Source organism: Stegostoma tigrinum, chromosome 7, assembly GCF_030684315.1.
Source record: "Stegostoma tigrinum isolate sSteTig4 chromosome 7, sSteTig4.hap1, whole genome shotgun sequence".
Lineage (NCBI taxonomy): Eukaryota > Metazoa > Chordata > Chondrichthyes > Orectolobiformes > Stegostomatidae > Stegostoma > Stegostoma tigrinum.
Genome location: NC_081360.1, coordinates 48,095,784 through 48,112,871, shown reverse-complemented (window position 1 = coordinate 48,112,871; position 17,088 = coordinate 48,095,784). Strand labels below are relative to the sequence as shown.

General features: G+C 40.8%; 1 protein-coding gene across 1 annotated transcript in view; it reads right to left on the bottom strand.

Annotated features, from left to right (window-relative positions):
- The window catches only part of dnah9l (dynein, axonemal, heavy polypeptide 9 like), a 353,637-nt gene extending 337,033 nt beyond the window's left edge, over positions 1–16,604 (bottom strand). Inside the window, 2 exon segments of the mRNA XM_059647649.1 lie at positions 4,899–5,098; positions 16,374–16,604. Coding sequence (XP_059503632.1) covers positions 4,899–5,098; positions 16,374–16,604 — 431 coding nt within the window.
- Positions 16,605–17,088: the final 484 nt, after the last annotated feature.

Sequence of the window (17,088 nt, the reverse complement as noted above, 5' to 3'; positions counted from 1 at the left end):
ACTATTGCCGGAATGCAGTCAGGACCTGTAGCCTTTGCAGTATCCAATGTCCCCAGCCGTTTCTTGATATCATGTACCATGAATCGAGTTGGCTGAAGACTGGTATCTGTAATGCTGTGTACCACTGGAGGAGGCCAAGATGGATCATCTATTCGGCATTTCTGGCTAACGCTTGCTGCGAATGCTTCAGCTTTATCTTTGGCACTGTTGTGCTGGGCTCTTTCATCATTGAGAATTGGGATATTTGTGGAGCCTCCAGTGTGATGTTTAATTGTCCACCACTATTCATGACTGGATGTGGGAAGACTGCAGAGCTTAGATCTGATCCGTTGGTCGTGGGATCGCTTAGCTCAGTATATCACTTGCTGCTTGCACCATTTGGTGTGCATGTAGTCCTGTTTGATGGCTTCATGAGGTTGAGACTTCATCTTCAGGTAAGCCCAGTGCTGCTCTGAGCATGGCCTCCTGTACTCTTCATCAAACACTGATCCCCTGGCTTGTTGGTAATGGTTGAGTAGGGGATATGCCTAGCCACGAGGTTACAGGTTGTGCTAGAGTATAATTCTGCTGTTGTTGATGGACCACAGCACCTCATGGATGCCCAGTCTTGAGGTGCTAGATCTGTGCAAAGTCTGTCCCATTTAGCACTGTGATTGTGTCACACAACATGATGGAAATTACTCTCAATGAGAAGGGATACTTCATCTCCACAAGGACTGTGTGATGGTCACCCTTACCGATATTGTCAGGGACAGATGCATCAGCAGCTGGCAAGCTGGTAAGGATTTAGGTCAAGTATGTGTTTCCCCTCTTGTTGGTTCCCTCACCACCTGCCGCAGACCCAGTCTAGCAGCTATGTCCTTTAGATCCCGACAGCTCAATCAATCATACTGCTGCCAAGCCACTGTTGGTGATGAACAGTGAAATCCTCCATCCATTGTACCCTTGCCATCCTCAGTGCTTCCTCTAAGTGTTGTTCAACATGGAAGAGTACTGATTCATCAGCTGAGGGAGGACGGTATGTGGTAATCAGCAGGAAGTTTCCTTGCCCATGTTTAACCTAAAGCCACAAGACTTCATGGGGTCCGGAGTCAACGTTGAAGACTCCCACAGCAACATTGAATTCAAATTTCACCATCTGCCATGGTGGAATTTGAACCCGGGACCCCAGAACATTATCTGGGCCTCTGGATTAATAATCTAGCGATAATACCACTTGGCCATCGCCTTCCCTGTGCATATTGTTTGGAAGAGACTTCTGGGACCTCAATGCAGCAATACTGAAGGAATGGCAATACAGTTCTAAGTCAAGATAGCTCATGACTTGGAGGGGAAACATACAGATGATGCATTTCCCATGCAATAGTTACCCTAGTCTTTCTAGGTGTAAGAGTTTGTCGCTTTGGAAGATGCTGAGGAACCCTGCAGAGTTACTGTAGTGCATCTTCTAGATGGTACGTCATTATGCTATCACTATGTGGTGGAAGGTTTCAATGTGGAAGGTGGGGTTACATGCCAGTCAGGTAGACTGATTTGTTCTAGATGGCACTGAGGCCGTGAATCTTGTTGGAGCTGCAGCCAAGTAATTGGAAAATATTCCATTACACATCCGACTTGAGCCTTGTAGATGGTAGACAGGCTTTGGGGAGTCAGAAAGGGAGTTATTTGCCACCAAACTCCTGCTCTGCTCTGGAATTTCTGTAAACACATAGCTGATCCAGATCAGCTTCTACTCAAAGGAAACCTTCAGGATGCTCAAAGAGGTCAATTCAGTGATGGGGCTGCAACTGAACATCAGTAGGTGATGTCGGGTTTTCTTTTGTTGGAGATGCTGCTTATTGCCAATGTCTGGGCTTCATTTATTACAAAAAAAAAGTTGGATATTGGAGAAAGCCTTAAATCCATAAATTCAGAGATTTCAGTGTGCAAACTTTCAAACTTGAGATCTGTCCATCTACGAGTTGTAGATTCTCACCAAAATTGAGTTTCTAATTTTCCCAGAAGACCCTAAAACTACTTAATAAACTTAAGTAAATTGTGAAGCTGGATGAACACAGCAGGCCAAACAGCATCTCAGGAGCACAAAAGCTGACGTTTCGGGCCTAGACCCTTCATCAGAGAGCTCTCTGATGAAAGGTCTAGGCCCGAAACGTCAGCTTTTGTGTTCCTGAGATGCTGCTTGGCCTGCTGTGTTCATCCAGCTTCACACTTTATTATCCTGGATTCTCCAGCATCTGCAGTTCCCATTATCACTAATAAACTTAAGTATTTCAGGGAAATCTAAATATCTGTTTAAAGGTATTAGCTGATGTTATTTTTTGATTCTACACTGCTCATAGACAGACAGTATCAATGGGTTCGAGCAGCTGTAATTCTTTTGTTTAAAGTCAGAAAACAAATATAGTTTATCACAATTAATAGATAATAAAATGTGAGGCTGGATGAACACAGCAGGCCAAGCAGCATCTCAGGAGCACAAAAGCTGACGTTTCGGGCCTAGACCCTTCATCAGAGAGGGGGATGGGGAGAGGGAACTGGAATAAATAGGGAGAGAGGGGGAGGCGGACCGAAGATGGAGAGTAAAGAAGATAGGTGGAGAGAGTATAGGTGGGGAGGTAGCGAGGGGATAGGTCAGTCCAGGGAAGACGGACAGGTCAAGGAGGTGGGATGAGGTTAGTAGGTAGCTGGGGGTGCGGCTTGGGGTGGAAGGAAGGGATGGGTGAGAGGAAGAACCGGTTAGGGAGGCAGAGACAGGTTGGACTGGTTTTGGGATGCAGTGGGTGGGGGGGAAGAGCTGGGCTGGTTGTGTGGTGCAGTGGGGGGAGGGGACGAACTGGGCTGGTTTAGGGATGCAGTAGGGGAAGGGGAGATTGTTTCTTTTGGTTGCAAAGCTAATTAAAAAGTTCTGTTTTCTTTCCTTCCCAGGTCAGACCCTTTTTGAATCGAGCCCCAATTGGCTGACCCAGCCAGATTTACAGGTGCTAGCCAGTGTGTTTTTGAAATTAAAACATTTTATTCCAGTCAACTTCCATGAAAAAGTAGGGTACAAATCTGCCACAGCTCTCCCTTACACTTAAAAGAAAGATATTCTCATAAAAACTGTACATTCATAGAATCATAGAATCCCTACAATCTGGAAACAGGCCCCTCGGCCCAACAAGTCCACACTGACCCTTGCAGCATCCCACCCATTCCCATCCCCCTATAACCCACCTAATCTACAGAACCCCGAACACTACAGGCAATTTAGCATGACCAATCCACCTAATCTGCACAACTCTGGACCGCGGGAGGAAACCGGAGCACCCGGAGGAAACCCACGCAGACACGGGGAGAACGTGCAAACTCCACACAGACAGTCATGGGGTGGAACTGAACCTGGGTCCTTGGTGCTGTGAGGCAGCAGTGCTAACCACTGAGCCACTGTGCCACCCAAGAGGTCTGAGACTCCCCAAAGCCTGTCTGCAATCTACAAGGCTCAAGTCAGATGTGTAATGGAATTACCAAGAGGTTTTAGGGACCAAATAAAAAATACAGGCAGCTAAATCTTGGACCAACTGAAATTCTTCAAATGTGTGCAACAAAATAAAATACTGCAACCTCCATGTTCAAAATCCACGTTCTAAACAGCAGCAGACAAACCAATCAGTGGTTTGGAAGAACCAAAGTATTCAGCAATATTGCTTTCGAATGAAGATGCCACGTAGTGATTACAAATGACAAGGTATGCCATAAGGGTTGAGGTTCTTTCCTGTGGACAAGGTAAGCAATGGAGGAGTTTAATGATACAATAATTCCACAATGAGACATTTAATGGGGAGGCAACTGCTTAGTAGTATTATCACTTCAACTATTAATCCAGAGACCTCAATAACGATCTGGAAACTTCAGTTCAAATCCTGCCACAGTGGGCAGTAAAATTTGAATTCAATTTGAAACAGGAAATTAAGAGTCCAACGATGACCATGTCAATTGTTGAAAAAAAAATCTGGTTCACCAATGTCCTTAGAAAGAGAAACTGCCATCCTTACCTGGTCTGGCCCACGTAACTCCAGACCCAGAGCAATGTGGTTGATTTTGAACTGCCCTGTGGGACAGGCAATAAGTGTGGGCCTAGCCAGAGATGCCCACTTCTCATGAATGAATGAATTAAAAAACGCTTATTTCTCAATCATGGAAGATCTTAAGTGCAGTTTTTACAGTGCCACAGGTTGGTTAATTTATTTAGGCAAGTTAATGGTTCCAGGACAGCCTTAATCTCTTACACTGCAAGTGCTTAATGGCAACATGCAAGATCATATATGACTATAAAGGCTATAATGACATGGTTGACATAGAGAGGTGCTAACCCTAACATTAATTAGCACTTGAACAAAGAAACACTTCTTAAACATTGCTTTGGATTACATTAGAAGCAATATGAAGGAGCCAAGTTAGTCTCATCTGTACTCACAATTACTTTCTAAGAAGGTAACAGTTTCACTCAAAAATGATGTCTCACTATCATGTTATAATGCATCATGAAAAAGACTATAAATATCAATTTCACATTGTTTAGCTGTTTCCATGATGTAATGATTGGCATCAAAAAGTGTGCAGTAACATTTAAAACTATTTTCAGTTTCTGTAAATTTCTAGTTGCAGTAAAAATTCATCAACTTTTACACATAATTATGTCAAGTTTCATTTAAAAATTTAAAAAATTGCTTCTAAAATAAAATGCAATATTTAATATAGGAGACCTTCCCATGGTGAAGGAGGAGATTGACTGGCAGCATCTTCATTTTAAGAAGTCACCACTAACATATTTCAAAAGCAAAGATCTTGGAACTTTACCAAAAAGCATTTATGAGAATCAACAAGTTTGAAAAAAATCAGAATGTAGCAGAAAAACGTACTTATCTTGAATTTCAATTTCTTGGTTTTCATATACACTCTCAGGAACCAAGGGCAATGGCAGAACAGTTTTGCCTTCCATTTGACCATGAATGACAGATACTCTGCTTCTTATCATTTCGATATGTTTTCTGATATCATAGGATATAGCCTCTGGCCACCACAAATGATTATTTGAATTGGACAAAATTGGAACCAGTACCTGCAAGTTCACAAAATAGTTCAGTAAACAATATAGTTGCAAGCAATATAATGCTAAAACACAAAGAAGTAAGTAGTATTCAACATTAAACACACACATTTATCATTAAACAGCAGCTAAGTCACTGGACAGAACAAAGGCTGTGCCTGGATATTGTTTCCAAGAGAACTGGGACAAAATTGAGCAATTAATCTTTGAACTGAGCTATCCCAGCAGAGTTATGTTACATGCATCTACCCAGCAATATGGAACATAGATGACATAGAATATAACCCCAGACAGACAAAAAGACATCAGACAATCACCACACTAACTGTCTCCTCGCAACCTTAACTGAAGTAATATAAGAAATAAGCAAAAGGGCCAGCACACAAAAACCCACTCACCAACAGCATATTAGTTTGTTTAGATTCCACCAGAAACATCAGCATGAGACCTTATTGTAGTTTTGATCCAAATGTGAAACCTTTAGAACTGTATGCCAGAGTGAGGTGAAGGTAACTGTTCTTGATATCCAGGCCAAGTATGGCACAAAAGGAACCCTTACAATCCTGCTCAATAGCAGACAAATGCTGTTATACTTGGTGCACAAGAAGCACCATTTTGGTTGTGGTAGACACAGTCAATCATCACAGCTCCAGAATAACAAAGTTTTGTAAAGCTTAACCATTTTCAGACAATTCAATGACTATCTCTGAACATGGCTTGAATTGACAAAATAGTGATAACGGGGTAAATTTTTGAGATGAAAGGTGTGCACCACTGGTCCTCTCCAACAAGATGGTCAGCACCACACTGAATAGAAAGCTGGCTTCCCTACTGCGATAGTACACTGGGGAAATCTTAGTCTTTTGTTGGTGGACATCTGCTCCCTCAAAGACAGAAAGATCAGTCACAGGAAATTGGCAGCCAACTGATTGACTACAGCACCAAATCAAAGATGCAGTCATTGCTACAACAACAAGGAGTCCTGAGAATAACTGAAGATGTGCCCTGTTCTTAAGCTAATTCCAACAATTTTAGGTGGGCACACCTTCATCATGCCAGAAATAGGGTGCATGGGAGTTTTGGGTGCATGTTGCATAAGATTGCATAGAGAAGGCCCAAGAAGTGACATCATGTTAGTGAGTTGACCCGAACATGCATACGGGTCTATACAAGCGATACCTCTTGTCCTGCCAGCCTTTAGGTCAAGCCATCAAAGCTGCCAGGTAACCGCCTTCTCGCCCCTTCCCCACTCAAATGTAACAAAGCAATTGAAACAGACCAACGCCCTTGACTGGCTGTTAAATAGCCTCTCAAGGTTCTCAACAGGCCTAAATACAAGCTGCCTGATTACCCCACCCACCATTCCACAACATGAGGGACTGACAGACCACAGGTCAGATGGGGATGGGTAGGCTGCCTTCTACAGTTTACATGTCTCCCCCAGTCCAGGCTATATAATTCCACATAATTACTGATCTCGTAATTATGAGATAAGACTTCAAATACCATCATGGAATTTGAATTTTACTCATTGAGAAACATAAATATTCAACAGCTTGAATGATAGTGATGACAAAATTGTCAGATTGGCATAAAGCTGATTTGATCACTAATGTTCTTCAGGTCAGGAAATCTGGTGTCCTTACTTGGCCTGGAGAAGTCCAGATCCATACGAAAATGGGTGACTCTTCACTGTCTTCGGAAGTGGCCTCACAACTGTTATCATATTGCCGTGGGCAAAAGCAACTAGGATTGCACTTGGAACCATAAAGGCACAGGCACAGTTGCCCGATAAAATGTCTTCCTCTCACATCAGGAACCCTGTGCAAAAATTGGGAGAGCTATTCTACAGGCTTGTTGTACAATAACTTGACCTACTCATATTCTTTGAATATACTTCATAGTTGATGCCACAGATTTCTTCAATACCATCCTCAAATATGTCCTTTCTCAGCCTAAATCTATAATCCCTGGTTTGGGCCTCTCAACCAAGGAGAAAAAGACTTTCCTATCCATTTTATATGTACCTGTCAATTTTCTACATTTCGTTGATAGTAGGAACTGCAGATACTAGTGAATCTGAGATAACAAGGCGTTGACCTGGATGAACACAGCAGGTCAAGCAGCATCAGAGGAGCAGGAAAGCTGACGTTTTCCTGAAGAAGGGTATAGGCCCAAAACGTCAGCTTTCCTGCTCCTCTGATGCTGCTTGACCTGTTGTGTTCGTCCAGCTCTACACCTACATTTCATTTATGTCTTCCCTCAGCCTTATCTAGTCTGATGAAAACATCACTGGCCTATCCAATCTTTTCTCATAACCTAATTCAGCATTCATTCTCATGGATCTCCTTGGTACCGTCTCTCATGTAATTGCATTTATTTGATTTATGTATTGTCACGTGTACAAAATATCGTGAATAGCTTTGCACAGTCTCACCACTCTCCGGTGCCATCTTAAAACACAGAAAAATAAAACAAAACATAGAAAATAAAGGCAGAAAAATGAAGAAATAAAAAGGAAAGAGTCCAACTGGTAGCCAAGCACACGTCCACTTTGACACATCACCGCCGCTGGAACGGAAGTCACCGATCTTTGGTGCCATCTTACCTCCACCGAGGCCGTCGCTGCCAAGTCCTCACTGGGCCTCACCAATGCTGACACCACTGATGCTGCCGGGTAGCAAACTGGTCCAAACTTGACTCTGCTGCTGCCACCATGAGTCCACTTCAGGCCCACCTCGCCGATGCAGCTGCTGCTAACGTTACTTGGTCTTGTACAGGGCCCAAACAAATCTCTACGAATTTGTGACGGAAGCAGATGCTGCAAAAAACCCAAACTCACACCTGTAGCAGCAGCCAACGAGTGGGCACTAGGACTGCTTCGGTAATGCAGAAGCCACTGGGCCTCTGATGCCACCACTGGACCCACTTGCTACAGATTCCATCACCATGAGTCAGCAATGCACTAAGAGGTAAGTAAAACAAAATAGCAGAGAAAAAGAAAGAAAAGAAAAACAGATGGACCAGACAAGCTCTGGGCTCAGAAGCCCAGGTCACTGCCAGCCATCTTTCCTACAGTATCATAACTGCACATAGTATACCATCTGTGGTCTAACTCATGTATAACATAGTTCCAGCATAACCTTCCGGCTCATTGACTCTATGGCAATACTAAGGAAAGCAAGTGCAACTTTTCAACTATTTTTTCTACCTGTCCAGTCACCTTTAGAGATCTGTGGACAGGCACTCGAAAGCCTCCTCTATTACTCCGTACTCGCCAGGCATTTCTTCTATATTCCTACCCCTTGTGAGTCTTCCCAAAGCACATTACCTCACACTTCTTTGGACTAAACTCCAAATGCCACTGTATGCTAAACTGACTAATCCATTGATATTCTTCTGCAATCTACAGATTTCTTTTTGATATCAACAACATGGCCAATTTTTATATTGTCTGCAAACTTCTCAATCGTGTCCCCTATGCTTAAATCAAAATTATTAATATATTCCAATTAAAGAGATCTAATAAGGAGTTCTGCTGAGCAAAGGGAACAGCCTTCCAATCACAAAATCCCCCACATTGATATTAACCCTTGCACACTGCCTCTGAGCTAACACTGTATCCCAGTTACTATGTTGGCTAGATCATGCTCTATTACTTTTGCGACCAGTCTGCCATGTGGAACCTTGTCTAAAGTCTTGATATAATCCATGTATACTACATCAAATGAACAATTCTCATTAACTGCCTTGTTAATTCCATAAAATAGATCCACAAAAGTCAATTTTCCTTTCCTTAAATTGTGCTGACAGTACTTGATTAATCCGTCTCTGATTTGTCCTGTTCTTCAAAATTTCCCACCACAGAAGTTACCTAAGCAGCCTATAACTACTCAAGACTATCCCTTTCGCACTTTGTAAATTATTGTTTAACATTAGACACTTCCAGTCCTTTGGAACTGCAACTGTTGCCAGAGAATGCTGGAAAATAATAGTTAGAGTCCCCATTATTTCTTCTCTTGCTTCCCTTAACCTCAGCCTAGGATATTTTTCATCTGGAGCTGAAAAATCATCTTTTTTTTAAGACGTTAAATCCTTAATGCTTCCTCTCTCCTCATGTTAATGTCTCCTGATATTTCACATCCTTCCTCACTGATTGCAATGTCCATCTTCTCTCCTTTGTGTGAAAACTGACCCAAGTATAACAATGTCTTATTAATTCACACACAAGTTTCTCTTCTAGTCCATAATAGGTCCTGCTTTTATTATTTTGCTCTTTTATAGATTTATCAAAGGAGATTTGTGGAGTTTCCATCATTTTACTTGCCATTATTTTTCAGTGTTTTACCTCTCTGTTTGACTCCTTTATTTCTTGTACTCCTCTAGGTTTCCAACAGTAATGAGACCTTGATATCTGCTTCTCTTTATTTCCTTCTTCCTCTCTCAAACCCCTTGACATTCACAGTCCTCCAAATCCCTTCGTCTTATCTTTTAAGGAAACATACTTATTCTGAACCCTTGCAGTCTCTTCCTTGAACACCAATTTATCCAGCACTGATCTGCCATCAAGTCAATGTCAAATCCTATTTAGCTAAATCATACCTCAGCTTAATAAAGATAGCCGAGAATTATTATTCCTGGTCTATCTTTGGCCTTTTCTATAATTGCCCTAAATTAAACTGAGTTACGATCACTTCCAAAGTGCTCCCCAACTGATATCCCTTTCCACTCACCAAGCTTCATTCCCTAAAACTAAGTCACATTGCCACTCTCATTGGACTTGCTTTGTACTAACTGAAAGGATTCCCAAGAACGCATTTGCCATTCAAACTAATTCTCAGAGTTAATATTTGTGCAGTTGAAACCCTCTATTACTGGCTTATTGTTTTTGTACTTCGCACAGATTTACCAATGTTTGTTTTTCTCTCGCTGTCTGCTCATTTACAGCTGGTGGTAGCAAGGGAAGGGCAGCCTTTCATTAATTTCCAGTAACATCATTGTCTTTGTTCTGTTCTTCTGTTGAGCCAATATGGCTTTATTTGATGATCCTTCCATCATATAATTATTTCTGTCAGCTTCATTGTTTCTTTAATCTATATTGCAATTCTCTCCTTTTTTTATGCTTCCATCTTATCTGGAAAATTCTACAACCAATGACATTGAGGTGCCATTTCTACCCTTCTTTCAGTCATATCTTAGCAAGAGCATGCAAGATTTTCATATTATTTATCTTTATGCTTGAAATAACTTTTAGGATTTTACCTTAGCTAACCTCTTAACCAGTTCAGTTTGAATTTCTGCTTGAGATAATTAACGGGTCAACTACTTGCAGAAAATTGGTCTTGCTGACCTTGTGGCTATTTAAAAGGTGCTGAAGTGTCTGGGTTTAAACAATTCTGTATCTTTCAATTACACGAGATTCAATTGAAGGGTTGCTTATTAACCGTAAAGAAATAAAAAATACATTTATCTAGAACTATAGAAGAAAACATTTTATTAAAAGACATCTTGACTCTCAACCAGAAACATTTGTTTCCAATTGGTTCAGTATTCCTGGTGTTGCTAGGTGAATCATTTGTGAAATTCAGCATTATTAATTACAGGATATAAAATCATTGGTACAATTTAAAGTACGGAGTGTACACAATGAAACATCAACACCTGGGGCTTAAGGAATATGAGGATATTTGTTGAGCCTTGACAAGTCTAGTTAGAGAGATGGGATGACATCAGATGACTTCACCTTAAGCTAACACGGAGAGTTAATTCACCTTAAGCTAAGAGTAAATTTGGACCTGCGTATTGGTATTAGCCCTTGGAATTAAGGATAAGTGTTCGAGTCTCAGTTTTTTATGAAATGGTTTTACCATAACTTCTGTGGTGCAATTCTTCTGAGACGTAATTCAATATAACATCACCTCAATGAAGATGAAAGGCATCATCTGTGCTGGCACCAGTCAAGGAATCCTGAGCCTTAAAGGATATAAAACTTCGGATCACTACTTGTTTGTGCAAGTATTTATAAAACCTGCTTAATTGATTTTACTTGATTCATTGATCCCATTTGTTCATACTTTGTTAGGTCAGGAGAAAGGGGAAAGATTTAAAAAGCACCAAAAGGGTAACATTTTCATGCAATGGGTGGTGCGTGTATGGAACAAGCTGACTGAGGAAGTGGTAGAGGCTGGTACAACTACAACATTTAAAGGGCATCTTAATGGGTACATGGATAGGAAAGATTTACAGGCATATGGGCCAAATGGTGGCAAATGGTCAATTTGGGACATCTGGTCCACGCAGGCAAGTAGGATCAAAGGGTCGGTTTCCACACTATATGACTCTATGCCTCCATAGTAACAGAGCACCCCATTGTTATAAATGAAGAATTGGGAACCTAGAGCTTTTAAGGAAAACAGGGTTTTTATACTCATGTTCTCAGTTCACCTGTATTACACCTTGTACTTCTTGCATTAAAGTATTTGGTATTTCATATAGCATAGACAACAGGCAAGTCTGACAATTTTCTAGCCTATTCTTTAAACATAGCCACTAATTTTCTCCCTTCCAATTCTTTACTGTCTCTTCCATATCTACTTTCAGGTTCTCACCTCCCCTCCGGAGTGAGTATAAATGCAACCGAAAAGAACTAGTCAGACCCATGCAATGATTTTGTTTCCAGCCCTTTTTGAGGTTCAAACTGTCTGGCTTGTACAGGTCTCACCTCCTCTAGAAATGCTCCCAAAGCATCAAGATTCTAAAACCCTCCCTCCTACACCATCTTACTATTTACTAATCAGCATTATCTTCCCATTTCTGAATTCACTAGCATGTCATACTAATAGTAATTAGGAGATGACAGCCATCAAGGATCTGCTTTACAACCTTTCTCCTAGCTCCCTAAAACTTTACCCTCAGGACCTCACCACTCTTCCTGCCTATTATCAGTATAGAATGTGGACCTCTGCCATTCACTGTCCCTTCTCATCAGAATACTCTATAGCTACACAGTGGCATCTTCAATGCTGGAATCTTCTCTGGTTAATACATCATCGAAACTATATTGTTGGTGGAGCTTTTGCTGATTTCACTGGAGGTTCTCTTGCCATTTTAACTCCTCAGACATTGAGATCAGATTCTCTCCAGGTGTTCTGCTGATGCCACTAATAAGGATCCAATTGTACAATACTACTCCTTCATTCATAGACCACGAACATCCCTGAGGTCAACATTTATTGCTCATCCCCATTGCACTTAAGACAGCGGTGGTAAGTTGCCTTGTTGAACTGCTACAATCATTGCGTAGGTTCACAGCGCGCTCAAGATATTCTACGATTTTAACATTTTGGAATGATGATATTTTTCCCAAGTCAAGATGGTAAATGATTTCGAGGGGAATTTGCAGTTAATGGCATCCTTTACACCTACTGTCTTTGTTCTTTGAGGTGATAGGAATCTAAGGTTTGGTAGACACAGTTGAAGGAACCATGGTGAGTTGCTGCAGTGCAACTTGTAGACAGTGGCATCAGTGCGTACTATGTGCCTACGGTGGAGAGAATGAATGTCAAAGATGGTGGATGGGATGCTGATCGAGTGAACTGCTTTGTCCTGGATCCTGTTAATCATCATGAGCATTGCTGGGTTTGCAATCATGCAGTCAGTGAATCCATTTCACACCTGATTTGTGCCTTATAGACGTTAGACAGACTCAAAAAGGAGTCAACAGGTGAGTTACCCATCACCGAATACCGAGTCTTTTGACCTGCTCTTGTACACACAGTAGTCTGAATACTTGTCCAGCTTTGTTTTTGGTGAATGGTAAGCCTCCCAAGTTGAATATAGTGAGGGTCAGCAATGGTAATAGCATTGAGTGCTAAGAGACCTCTTATTGAAGATGGCTGTTATCCAAACCTTACCCCTAATAAAGTTATCAATTATCTACCCAAACCTGAATGTTGTTCTGGTCTTGTGGCATGTGAATTCGGATTTTTTTTCCCCCTCGAGGACACATTATTTTCAAGTTTTGTATATTGTTGTTCCTATACCATTGGCCCCTTGTTTTATTTTCAGCTACCTCATCTATTTTTCTCCCCTTCTCTCATGTATATTTGTTGAAACACTGTTACAAAATTCTACTTATTCTTCCAGCAATGCCATAGGCATGCTTTGCAAATAAAGAAGGCTGAGCCAGTTTTGCACAGATCACCTGTCTTATAGTGATCACAATCTCCCATGGATCTGAATACCACTCTGCTTTACTATTTCATTAGTTATATATTTTTTCAATTGTCTAGTTAATAAAAGAAAGCAGCAATAACAAAAGAAGTAACTGAGATGAGTCGAGGTTCTGTTCTTTAATACGTCACCTAACCTGAAATTCCTGGATTTGCTCCAAGTAGTATGCACCCTTTAAAGTAACGAGATATGGAATCAACAAAAATTAATTGAGATTATCATCCTGCAAAATGTACAAAGAATTACAACTGCTTCTTGAAGCTTGTTTGTTAAAGCACACTATACATTATTCACTGTTATTTGATGAGAGGTGTATTAGATTACTTTGCAATTCAATCTTATAATTGGTCATTCCTTTTGACACATGATTGACATGAAAGTAGCTCAGCTAATTCAACAGTTCAGCATTTCTGGTGACATGAGTGTAAATATAATCCTTCGATTTAGAAAATGTAATTTTACTAGTTTATATGGGAGAATAACTTAATTTTAATACTTAGCTTTCCGCAATTTTTTCAAGATGACAGGATAGCTAAATATAACGTGCATACACACACAAGTTATTCAGAATTTAATACAGTGGTATGACAAATGGCAGCACATTGAAAATGTTAAGGGGAGACTACTTAAACCCGATACAGAGATACATCAGTACATCGAAGTCACACGTTACATAGATACTCCAATTTACATTCCTTTGTAGAGTGTAACAATAAGATCATTTAGATCTTCAGTACAAATAACATTCATTCATATTTACATGGAACTCTGAAATGTATATTAGAAATTCATGCAGCTATTCGGTGCTCCCTAATTGAGTGAAATCTCCAAAGACTGTAAGAAGCAAATGTGTTACAATACTTTTTGAACTTTTAAAATTGGAAAGAAAGCAGAACCAAGAGACTGTATAGTTATTTTAGAAAGATAACCACAGATCTGGATGCACATTGTGGGCACTGTCTGCGAATTTACAGATAAAAGGTCTGTGCAAGTCTTAGGACTATGCACATTAATATCTAGCTGAAGCAGATAATGCAATGCATTAGGAGTCATTAGTCCAAATTGGATAAGCACAGTATGAAGCTTGTGGTCCAAGCTAAAGGTTAACATTCATACATCCTTTCCAGGGAAGTATTAAAAGGGGCGAAAGAGGGAGATTCAAACTGTCAAAAATGCACAGCTCTAAAGTTCATACACAATGCTGTGAACTGGTAGCTAGAGAAAACTGTGTTGGGGTGCATTCTTAGGGCACGTATGTACAAGTTGAGGCATATTATTCTGTTCTTCGGCATGACTTTGGTCAGATTTTACTTGAGAAAATATGTCCAGTTTTGGGTGGTGATGTTGCTTTAGACAGAGTTAATTTCTAATATAAAGCATCTTAGGATGAATGAATTGGGATTCTACACTTTACAGAAAAGGGGTGATCTGAGTCAAAAGACAAAGAGGGGCATAAACTAGATTGTTAAATTGACAGAGATAATGGGAACTGCAGATGCTGGAGATTCCAAGATAATAAAATGTGAGGCTGGATGAACACAGCAGGCCAAGCAGCATCTCAGGAGCACAAAAGCTGACGTTTCGGGCCTAGACCCTTCATCAGAGAGCTACAAGAGAGTTGCAATGGGAGAGAGATTCCCTGAGGTTGGTCCGGAGGGAGGAGGGTAACTTCTTCAGGTTAGGCATCCCTGGAAGAGGCTTCGCAGTGAGGTTAAAATAGTATCAGAGATAATGGGAACTGCAGATGCTGGAGATTCCAAGATAATAAAATGTGAGGCTGGATGAACACAGCAGGCCAAGCAGCATCTCAGGAGCACAAAAGCTGACGTTTCGGGCCTAGACCCTTCATCAGACAATTCATCATCTGATGAAGGGTCTAGGCCCGAAACGTCAGCTTTTGTGCTCCTGAGATGCTGCTTGGCCTGCTGTGTTCATCCAGCCTCACATTTTATTATCTTGTTAAATTGACAGTTTCTTCCACCTAAGTAGGTCAGCGAGGTCAGGGGTTACAATTTGAAGCTGAGAGGGGCCAAATCAAAGTCAGGAAACAGTAACTCTGAGAACAAGCTATTGTCTTATGCAGTTGGTACCAACTTGCTCTATTACTCCAGATAAAAGCTGGACTTGTTTTTAAGTTGGGGCAGATGTCACTTGTTACAAAAAGTAGGTATCATCAAAAAAAAGGTAGAATCAAAATAACCTTCATGGTTTGTCTTGCTTGCCCAGATGGATCAGAGGAATTCCTCAAACTTTAATCCCCCACTCCCCAAATTGGTTTGAATTTTAACTTTTTATTAGAAAGCCTCTTGGTTTCGCGTGGAATGGGGTGTTTAACTATTGTGAAACTTACAGATTGTTTAAATTGAACAGATAACTGTGGATCAGATAGTCTTTACATTCTCATTCACATGGTTGGTCAATTGTTGCCAGCCACAATTATCAAATGGACAAGGTACAAATGTGGCTGGTGGAAATCCAAGATGTAGCCCCTGGTCTGAGGGATAGATGCTATTCACCAAAGGAACTTACACTTCTTAAAAAGAACATATGATCTCATCTGTTAAAAGTGTGCTAATACATTGCTTTACCTCATTGATTAAAACTGCAAGATGCTCCATTGGGTGCTGCAAGACCTCTCCAAGCATCAGTTCATTGACATGGTCGTTATCGGATAATTTTCCACAAGTTTTGAAAATATAAAGCATTTTGCTTGTTGATGGGAAGGTCAACTTTGAAAAGAAACGCAAGTTGTTAATATTACACTGGTGTACTCTCTGTATTCAAATCACCATACAAAATTTAACGACTGTAATAACGCATCAACCTTCATAATTAGAGATTTTAGCACAGGTTTTGAATAATTTCTTTTGGCAAAATTTCTTACTCTTTCGGACAATTAATCAATAAAAAAAATCAAATCTCCCCACCACCAACTTACTTTTTTTCTAAACCAAAAAGTGCGTTTTGAATTGACAATAATAAAATCGACTTTAAAATGTCTTATCACCCACCATTTATGGAAACCTTTTGCTTTATTCAATATTGTTGCCCGTACCTGCACGTCAGCGTGCAGAGCTCCTCCTGTTCCAGTAAATAACAGTAATCTTCCATTCTGCGCTTCATCGAGAAAATCCAGCAGCATTTTTTTATTTTCGTCATCGGCAATGAATCTCTTCCACCTTTCAGATTTTACCTTTAACGACTTAAAGGCTTGCTCCTTTATAAAATCTATTCGTTCGTCGGCACTAACACGGAGAGAAGTCGAAGCAACTTCTTCTTCAGTCATTGCATCAGTCTTAAAAGGCAATAGGAAGGAGAAACAAATGAGGGGAAGTAAATTTGAAAAACCTACACGAAATGAAAAAAAACTGTTTTAAATGTAAGCAACGATTTGCTTTTGCTCATCATGGACTTCTCTTGCACCTGACAGAGCGATAGAAAATACTAGAAACTACCAGGCAGATCAGGCAGCAGCTGTAGAGAGAAATGCAATCAACACGTCGGGCAGCTGTTAAAAGGCTCGCGATGGATCAAAGATAGGGAGAAGGGGGTGGAGCAGGAAGAAGTCAGCGATAACAAAGCGTGAGGCTGGATGAACACAGCAGGCCAAGCAGCATCTCAGGAGCACAAAAGCTGACGTTCGGGCCTACACCCTTCATCAGAGAGGGCGAAGTCAGCGACTGGATGGAATGCAGGGAAAAACAGTAAATGGCCAAAGGCTGAGCGAAGTAAGGAGGTCGTGCAACTAAATGCTGGTCGCACCGGCAGCA